Source organism: Musa acuminata, chromosome BXJ1-5, assembly GCF_036884655.1.
Source record: "Musa acuminata AAA Group cultivar baxijiao chromosome BXJ1-5, Cavendish_Baxijiao_AAA, whole genome shotgun sequence".
NCBI lineage: Eukaryota > Viridiplantae > Streptophyta > Magnoliopsida > Zingiberales > Musaceae > Musa > Musa acuminata.
Genome location: NC_088331.1, coordinates 40,042,299 through 40,052,500, shown reverse-complemented (window position 1 = coordinate 40,052,500; position 10,202 = coordinate 40,042,299). Strand labels below are relative to the sequence as shown.

The 10,202-nt window shown below is 37.6% G+C and overlaps 1 protein-coding gene across 6 annotated transcripts in view; it reads right to left on the bottom strand.

The window, feature by feature from the left end:
• The window catches only part of LOC135674266 (ABC transporter C family member 3-like), an 8,202-nt gene extending 636 nt beyond the window's left edge, over window positions 1-7,566 (bottom strand). The window contains exons 1-12 of one of the 6 annotated variants that reach the window (XM_065183956.1): window positions 4,991-7,566; window positions 4,703-4,789; window positions 3,987-4,634; window positions 3,745-3,909; window positions 2,485-2,779; window positions 2,166-2,380; window positions 1,752-1,848; window positions 1,543-1,661; window positions 1,357-1,420; window positions 955-1,194; window positions 779-866; window positions 173-226 (exon numbers count right to left, since the gene is read on the bottom strand). In XM_065183956.1, coding sequence (XP_065040028.1) covers window positions 208-226; window positions 779-866; window positions 955-1,194; window positions 1,357-1,420; window positions 1,543-1,661; window positions 1,752-1,848; window positions 2,166-2,380; window positions 2,485-2,779; window positions 3,745-3,909; window positions 3,987-4,634; window positions 4,703-4,789; window positions 4,991-7,381 — 4,428 coding nt within the window. In that variant the 5' untranslated portion in view covers window positions 7,382-7,566 and the 3' untranslated portion in view covers window positions 173-207. Of the gene's footprint in view, window positions 1-170; window positions 227-778; window positions 867-954; window positions 1,195-1,356; window positions 1,421-1,542; window positions 1,849-2,165; window positions 2,381-2,484; window positions 2,780-3,744; window positions 3,910-3,986; window positions 4,635-4,702; window positions 4,790-4,990 lie in introns of those variants that run through there. The other 5 variants (XM_065183959.1, XM_065183957.1, XM_065183958.1 and 2 more) reach the window with 5 other exon arrangements.
• Between the last annotated feature and the right edge of the window lie 2,636 nt (window positions 7,567-10,202).

Here is a 10,202-nt window from a genome sequence, read left to right as displayed (position 1 = left end):
GGAAAATTAAACCATTTGCATACCATTTTCTGGTTATTCATTTTGTTCATTTGAATGTACAAGTCATTAGCTTATTGAATAATAACATTATCATAAGATGACTGGATTGTACATATCCTACATATGTTTTTTTCAGCTCTGATTCAAAAACCAAGTGGAGAAAGAGAAGCACCTCAATTTTCCTCCACAAGAAAGCTGGTTTCATTGTCAAGATGCATCATAGAATCTGCAAGTTATCAGCACCAAGAGAAATTACTATTCACTGAATTTGCTACAATTGTATAAAACCATACACGGTCACTACCATATACAACAAAGGTTTTCAAATACATTCCTTCTGATATTTATTAATTATATTTACATTCCTCCCAAACATGAGAAATGAATTTCTTTGCACCAAAGCCATTACACTTAGCAGGCACTCTAACAGTATCAGATGTGATAATGTAAATTGATACAAAAAATAACTTTAGTTCAGGTATAGGATGGTTACATCAACAAAGTGGTAAAAAGACTGCACAAACTGGGTTGCGCGCAATCCATGTTTAACTAGAGTTAGCATAACACCAATGGACATACTATGATGACAAGGGCACTAGCGCAATTAAATTCCTTTAAGATAGTATGAATATGACCTGATACTCTGGAAAAGCAAATACATAAATCACCAGTTTCAGATACGGTATGTATGCACAAAGCAATATCAACCTTCATGGAATTCAGGATCAATAAGTCACCCATCTTGATGAAAAAAAACTAATAGAAATCTAAATTAGACCTTGTAGTGTATTCAGAGACGAGCTTCGCAAACAAGGATGACTTGTTTTCTAACAATTTTGTCGGACTGTCAATTTCAACAATCACTCCTGCTCAACACAAAGTTCAGATCAGAAAGGGTAACTGATGAGTGAGCAAAATAAGAGAAAAGCCTTTCATCATTTTGTAGGCACTAACCATTATCAAGTAATATGACAATATCACTGTCAATTACAGAAGTTATCCGATGAGCTATCGTTATAACTGTTGATTCCGAGAACTGCTGTCTCAGGGTTTTCTGAATTATGATATCAGTAGTAGTATCTACTGAGGCAGTTGCTTCATCCAGAACCAGTATCTTGCTTTTTCTCAAGATTACCCTGCCTAAACAGACAAGCTGGCGCTGGCCTACACTCCAATTCTCACCGTTTTCAGTTACTGCAACTCAAATTGGTCAGTATAAATAATAAATCAATTGATCATAGAAAAACACAGTGGCAAAGAACCTTTCATTTTATCGGCATTTTCTTAAGTTAAAACTAATTGGGAGGAAATTTTATATTAAGATTATAAATATCACCACAATTTAAAATCTGATACCTTCAGAGTCGAGCTTCAATTCCTTATTTCTAATCTCTTCTCCAAGTTGACAGCAATCCAGTGCCTAAAAGAGAAAAACATTGAAATAGAAAAGACACATTATGATTTCAAATAAACTAGGAAACAACACTAAAGGGATATGATAAATTAATGCAAGTCAAATAATATGTAAGTAAACTGAAGCACCTCCCATATCTGCTCATCTGTATATTCTTCAAGTGGGTCTAGGTTGCTACGCACAGTTCCCTCAAACATAATTGGATCTTGCGGGATAATGCTTAATCTGGATCTCAGGTCATGCAGCCCTATTGTTGAAATGTCAATGCCATCGATGAAAATATGACCAACAGTAGGATCAATAATACGAAATATTGTCTGTATAAGGGTGGACTTGCCACTTCCAGTTCTTCCAACAATTCCAATCTTTTTACCTCCAGGAAGAGTGCAAGTGAGACCCCTTAAAATAAAAGGCATGTCGAGGCCATAACGAACCTGTTCCAAGTTAATTAGTATTAGAAAGAAAAATATGATGGGATTTGCAGCAACTTTTAAGATGTCAATAGAGAAACATTCAGTGTGAAAACCATGATGAGCTTGAAGTAGCACTTTCATGCTGAGGGAGTTGAGTTGTTCTCAAGCAGGAACTTTTGGTAACACACATCCAAGAGGCTTTATATATTTAAACCTTTATTTAGTGATGTAATCACACTTATCATCTTGGAAAGTGATAGATAATGAAAACTAACACTTAAAAGATGCAATATAAGCTGGAAAACAAACAAGGAATATCGTAGGAAGGATGTAATTACCTGCAAGCTAAGAAGGTCTATTTCCCCCTTTGATGGCCAGATATGATCAGGTCTGTTTTCATCTATGACAAGAGGTGGTTCACTAGGAATGTTTGTATACTGTAGTATTCTCTCCACAGAAATAATTCCATTTTCAAGCTGGCACAGATTCCGGATGACCCATGTTTGTATCATATTCAGACGAAGCCCATATGTCACTGCAAGGCCAGCAATACCTAGGGAAGAAGACAAAGAAACAGAAAAACAATGGCTAACATGACTTCCATATTTCCAGGAAATTCCAGGAAACACAAATAATGGAACTATATAAAGCAAGTACCAGGATCGATTACACCTTCTGGCATGCTGATCAGAAATATCAGAGAGAAGGCAAATGTAAGGGATGACAACATATCGAGACGAAAACAAAGCCATTGCATAGCACCTGTACTATGAAACTGAAGTCGAGAGAGATCATTTATCAGATTATAGTTAGTGTTCACGAACTCTTTTTCCTGACCAAAGCTTCTAACTGAAATTGAACCCGACATTGATTCTGCAAAATGTTGGATTACAGGAGCTCTGCAAACCCCAATCAACCTCGATAGTTCTCGTGCAGTAGATATGTAGAATTGCTGAGGGACCAGGATTATAAGAGAATTTTAGAATTTATAGATCATGGAAATAGGAAAAGTATGAATGTAAGGTAATGGCATAATTATACTCGTGCAAGATGACAAATTCATAGAAGGTGTACACATACTAACGATGAAACAGTCAATTATGCTGTTCAATTTATCAGTCTCACCTTAAAAAAAGACCGTTATATATTACAAAACACTACAGAATTATGGCATAAGGCAATGTGATCAAAGGAGAAAGCAGAATCCAAATTCTGCCATTATATAATGACATGTTTTTAAAATAATTACCCCTCCTTATTCTGCATTTAATGTCTCCTTGTTGTCTTGCCTGCTGATACTTCAGAAACTGGAATGGCAGATCAAACTAATAGCTTAAATTAGGAACGTAGTTTCAAAAGAAAAAAATTGACAGTATTCACTTTGTTGATCCAAGAGCTTTTTGAGTAATTTAAGCATTATATTAGAAACATGTAAAAATGATAGAAAATAACAAAATTGTGGAAAATATAATATGCATTTAGCTGATTTAGCTAGGATTTATCTAAAATTGGTGAGAAAAAAAATAATGTTTACAAAAATGGGATTGTAACTTTTTCATAAAGACAGTTAGATTTTATAAGTTGCCCAATCTCAATATTGGAGAAGTATGTCTGGACCATGGTTGACATGATCACTTGCTGCAACTTCAGATGACTCGGGCTGTAGTACTTCCAAGTTTTAAAGAATGTCTTACTCCCATAATTCACTGTGTTAATAGAAGAGCATTTTCTTTCCTAAGAAAATCAGAAAAATAATATCTAAATTCATCATTATGCAGGATTTAAAGAAATAATTTGCTTCATAATTTTCATTTTTAGAAGTCAATGAATACAGAATCTAGTGCTGACGATATAAGTTTTTCTAACATTACTCACATCTGTATTCGAAGTAGCATTAAAAACTTGTAAAATAGATACCTGATACCAAATACAAGTAGCAATCACAGGAATAAAGATGATCAAAACTGGCCATGCGACCTGTGACATGACTAAAATAATCCCCAGAAGATTTATAATTGAGAATGCAAATGATCCAATTTGGATTGGAATGTATGTATCTACTCCACCTTGATCAGTTGACACCTGCCCCATTAAACATATTTTAGAGACGGAAGCATCAAAAGAATATTCTCAATGATTAAAAGAAAACTAATACTTACTCTATTCAAAATACGCCCAGTGGGGGTGGAATCAAAGAATGACATGGGTGCACGAAAAATGCATGCGTGCATCTTATTAAATAGCATTATTGCAGTCTTGTATCCAGCAATTACAAGAAGCAGAGTTCTTATTACGATACAAGCAGAGCTCCCAACAGCCAATACTATATATACAGATATAAGCATTGAGCCACTTACAGGAGGTTCCAAGTCATCTGACAGAGGAGACTCCAAAGCCATCCAATAATTGCTACATATCTGAAGGATTTGAAAAAGAATTTGGGAAAATAATATTAACAAAACAAGTGCCCCTTTATATGCCATTGTAATATACCTCCAATAAATCAGAAACCCCACTTTGCCTGTCTCCCTCTCTTCTTCTTGAACAAGTTGACCCCTCGGCCTAACTTCATCTGATGGACCATTCTCTGTATCCTTCAATTCTGCTTGTTGAGGAACAGGTACACTAGATTTTGAGGCAGAAGGACCACCTTGAATAGAGTCACTTGAAGTGTTGGAAGTATGTTTTATCATGTTATGTGCAGCCAAAGCTTCCATATGAGAATCAACCAGTTCCATGAACTCTGTTCCTGAGTTAATTATCTCATTGTACTTTCCTGCTTGTACAATCCTTCCATCTCTTATGACCTGTACAAGAGAATAATTCTGTCTGGAATACATATGTGAGATAAAGATGAAAAGACAGCATTACTCACCAGGATAAGGTCAGCTGAAGGTAAAAACTCCACCTGGTGTGTGACATAGACCACTGTCTTTGAAGATAAAAATCCAAGCAAACATTCCTGTAGTAGTGATGTTGCTATTATTTTTAAAGATCAAATATCTTCTTACAAAGCAACATGATATTAACAAAAGAAAGTTTGTTAATATATTAACAACCATCATGGTGTACGTAAATGAAATTCTTCATAGTTTGTAAATATTCAACAAAAACACTTGGTACTACAACCATATGGAAAGATAGCTACTGTTTAAGCTATTACCTTAAAGAGATGAGATCCTGTGTGGGCATCAACAGCACTGAATGGATCATCAAACATATAAATGTCAGCATCATGGTATATGGCACGGGCAATTTGTACGCGTTGCTTTTGTCCTCCGCTAAGATTTATGCCTCTTTCTCCTATAACTGTCAAATCACCGTTAGGCATAATCTCCAAATCCTTCTTCAAAGAACAAGCTTCTAGGACTCTGTCATATTTGTCTATGTCCATTTCCTTTCCGAAAATTATATTGTCTCTAATGCTACCACTTTGAATCCAGGGTGACTGAGAGACATAAGCTGTTGTACCACATAACTTGACAGTTCCAGAAATTTTTGAGACTTCACCAAGAATGCAAGAGAGCAAGCTTGATTTACCAGAACCAACAGTTCCACAAACAGCGACCCTCGTTCCTTTCAACACTTGGAAATTTAGATCTTTCAGAGTAGGAGTTTTAGAGGAGGGATCCCACACGAAATTACCATTGCTAACTTCGATAGCTACCTCTGAGCTACCTCGTGGGAGCTTCTCTACAGCATTTGGTTGCAAATCCTCAAGGCAGAGAAATGATGATATTCTATCAAGAGAAACTTTGGTCTGAACTAACATTGAGATTGTATCTGGAATAGCAAAAATGGGATTTTGCAATGTCCTAAAAGTTGCAAGTGCTGTTAGAACCTTTCCTGTTCCTAATGGTATCCTCATAAGCATGCAAGCTCCAAAGGCAACCACTGCAACAAAAATTGATGAACAGGAGAAGAGAAAAAATGCAGCAGCTGATACATAAGCAATCTTCCACAACCAACTTATCTCATTTTTCCTCAGTTCCATTATTTTGGATAAGAACTTCATTTCCCAAGCTTGAAGCTTGAGAATTTTCATATTCCTCAAGATCTCTGTTGTAGCCTTCATTCTACGATCTTTAGACTCCATAATCTTTTCTGTGTAACTCTGTTCTAGCTTGGCTATGGGAACATTAATCAACATTACAATAAAGGTGGCCGCTATGCCGATTAGTGAAGCAAGCCCCATTTGAGGATATAAGATTAACAAGGCCAGAATAACATGCACTGGGACAGATGATAGATGAAGCATGTGGTAACTGAAAGAACTAACCCTTGGAGCATCAATAGTCATGTAATTTATGATTTCCCCACTGGTTCGACATTGTCTTGAGCGACTAGAGAGAGTAAGACCCTTTTGGTAGATCACAGAAACAAGGGAGGCCCCGAGTCTGATACGAACCTGTTGTAATATGAAACGCTCAAACCTATCACAGAAACCCTCAACAAGATTTGACAGAATGAACGCCAGAACCAGAAGGTACCCTTGATTTTCAAATTGTCGATCTCCACTGAGGTATCGAACAAAGTAATTAATGAGATAGGGGCCAACAAATGAAGCCACAGTGGACAAGAGTGCACTAGAAGTTGCCAACAAAAGGTGTCCCCAGACAGAGAAGATTAATGCCTTTGCCAACATAAATGAGGTAATTATACTATTGGAACTAGCACTAGTATAAGATTCAAGTTTACTTTTGAATATTGGGAAGACGGTATGAACATTATCATCACTAGCTAATTGTGGAATATCTTTGAGGTCTAAAGTCTTTCTGTGACCAACAGAAAGCAAAGGACTGACCCAGGAGAAGGAAAGGGTACTCAGTATGCCAGCATTTTCGAATTGGGAGATGGCAGCATAGCCAGCCCCACTCACAGTGGAAGATCCATTGATATTACGACCATTCAAGAGAGGTTCCTCATGATTAGTTTTCTCTTCCGGAATCCTCTTACCAAAGAATCCGGCATAGTTAAAGGTCAATCCAGCTAGAATTGAACAGAAGTCAAACACCAACTGATGGGCCTTCTCAAAGTTATGCTTCTTGAAGTAAAGAATGTCCACAACAAGGCCAGAACAGGATAACAGCAAGAAAAGACCCCACCAAACCCTAAGGAATGTTGGAAACCTATCCTCACTTGAACTGCTGAATTCAAGAAGCAAATAAGCAGTCATGGCAAACCATGCAGCTGTTCTGATAGCCAAACCAACTTCGATAGCGAGAAGTCGGTCATCATGCTGATACCAGAAGTAGCTCAAAATGCACGTTGGGAGATGAAACAAACCCAAGCTCAAGGAGGTGAAAAGGACTAATCTGTAATACAAGAATATGCTTTTCGGAACTCCCCTGTGGGAGTCTTTCCCAGAATCACAGCACCGGTGGAGCCAAAGAGCAGAGAGCACAAGCAAAAAGCAAAGGTGACAAGCAGCAGAGATTCCATAGAGTAACAATACAGGTTCTAAGAATAACCCGAGAACCCCGCGCACATTAATTAAGACAGTGAGTGAGACGCTGGCAGACGTACCATGGCTTTCTTCCAGGAGCAAGTCCATGTCCTTAGCTGCTCATAAACCTCTTAGGCATTAGATGGGCTTCCTGATTCTTGCTTTAGGATCTTGGAGACCTTCCCTTAAAGAGCAAGATGATGGTGGGTGGGTGGGTGGGTGGGAGGGAGTGTTTTCTGAGGCAGAGAGGATCAGGGTATAAGTGATGCAGTGATCCAGAACTGACGTATTCCGACATGGAAGAAGTGATGCAGGAAGCTTCATGGACAACCTGAAACAACTATAGAGAAACCACAACCTGAAACAGTGGACTGCGTGGCAGAGTCGACATCATTCCGACTTGGATGAAGTAATCCCGCAAACCTCATTGCAGACGTCAAATATCAATAATGAAACGACCACAATGTATTTATCATAGTGTTTCTGTCTCCTTCACCATTGCCCGTCACCATCGACGGTAGACGTGCCCTTCTTTTCGTGTAACTGAATAGTAGTCAATGAAAAATATAATATATGTGTTGGGTCCAGCCCATAGGTTTGGACAATTAGATCTATTGAACCTAAATCAGTAATTAAGAGAGAAAGAGTAAAATTGGGCAGCTTGCAGTGTGTGTGCGCGCGCAAGATTGCAGCGTCCGGAGGCGTGCTGAGAAAAAAGAGGAGAGAGAAAGAGAGAGAGAGAAAGTAAGGTTTTTGAGTTTTTCTGCTTGACGATCGGTGGCCAAACGTTGTCAATTTCGACCCAAATTTTATGTGGAGAATCCTTGCAGTAAACTCTACAATCCTAACGGTGTTGATCTGTAGTTTACCCTCTCTAAGGTACTTTCCTATGATATCCACTTCGTGAGACCTAAAATTCTCTTTTGAGGAGATCCATCCTATGTGATGAAGATATGCTATTCTTGAGCCAAGATCTATGATCTTGATGTTATTCTGATCTTCTAGTTATTCTAGAGAAGACCTACTGTAAACCTGTTATCATTATTATTGATAGTGGAAGTTTGAGGTGGACTACGGTCCCGTGGTTTTTCCCACATTGGGTTTTCCACGTTAAAAAGATTTGGTCTCACTGTGTGATTGATTTATTGCTCTATTGTTTATGCTGTGCTGATTGATATTAGCATTTTGATATCAAGTTGGTATTTTGATGAGGAACCCATTTTGATACACAAAGAGGGAAAAGATTATTCCGCATTAACAGGTTTCTTCCCAACAAGTGGTATCAGAGCTTCAGGTTGTTTGGTGCTAGTTTTCTTATGTGATTGAAATGGAGTCAGATGGTATGATTAAATTGAACTCATCAAATTATTCAACTTGGATGCGTCTGATGGAAGATTTGCTCTATTGCAAAGATTTGTATAAGCCTATCAAGGTTAAAGATAAACTTTCTATTATGGACGATGAAGAATGGGAAGTTCAAAATAGAAAAGCTATTGCCTATATTAGAAGATGGATGGATATAAACTTGCATGAGCATATTTCAGATGAAATCAGAGCTGATGTTGTTTGGCAAAGGTTAGAAAATCTCTTTGTGAAAAAGACAGTGGGAAATAGAATTTCTCTCCTCAGAAGGCTTGTAAATTTGAAGTATAAAGATGGTGGTAACATTGTTGAGCACATAAGCCTATTTCAGAGTCTTGCAAACAAGTTGGTTGCTATGAAAATGAATATAGATGATGAGATGCAGGGATTATTACTTCTCAGCTCTTTACCAGAAAGTTGGGAAACGTATGTGGTGACTATTTGTAACTCCACGCTAGAGGGGACTCTAATCATAGATATGGTTAAAGACAGTTTGCTAAATGAAGATGCAAGAAGGAAAGAACAGGGTGAATCTTCTTCTGGTGCATTTGTTATTGAAAAACAAGAAAGACGTGGAAGAAGTCATAACAGAAATCCATATGGTTATAGAGGAAGATCCAAGTCTAGAAGAGATATCAAATGTTTTCACTGTAATAGGCCAGGTCACATGAAGAAAGAGTGTAGGTTTTGGAAGCGAGAACAGAATGAAATGAAGAAAAATGAAAAAGAGACCAATACAGTTGCTGCTGAAGGTAATATCACTATTGTCTGTGATGAAGGTTGTGTTAGCCTTGTAGCTCAGGACAGTAATTGGGTAATTAACTCTGGTGCTTCATTTCATGTCACTTCTCATGGTGATTTCTTTAGATCTTACACTGCTGGTGATTTTGGTAATGTCAGAATGGGAAACAATGGTACATCTAAGATTGTGGGTATTGGAGATATTTGCTTGGAGACCAGTATTGGGAGCAAATTAATACTCAAAGATGTAAGGCATGTTTTAGATATTCGTCTTAACTTGATATCTACAGGTAGACTTGATGATGAGGGCTTTGCACATTATTTTGGTGAAAGTAAATGGAAACTCACTAAAGGTTCTCTAATTGTGGCAAAAGGAAAGAAGATTAACTCTTTTTATGTCATGGAAGCTAAGCTACACAAAGGAGAGATTAATGCAATTCGAAAAGGTGAAAGTATAGATCTTTAGCATAAGAGGCTTGGACATATCAGCGAGAAGGGACTTCAAACTCTTGCTAGAAAGCAGTTCTTACCAGAGTTGCAAGGTACATCTCTTAAATCTTGTGATCATTGCTTAGCTGGAAAAACACATAGAGTTGCATTTCAGACATATCCATCATCTAGAAGATCTGATATTATTGATTTAGTTCATACTGATGTTTGTACTATGCAAACTAGAACTCTTGGAGGTGCTCTTTATTTTGTTACTTTTATTGATGACCATTCTAGAAAGTGTGGGCTTTTGTTTTGAAATCTAAAGACCAGGTACTCGATGCTTTCAAGGAGTTTCATGTCAGTGTTGAAAGAGAAACTGGCAGAAAACTCAAGT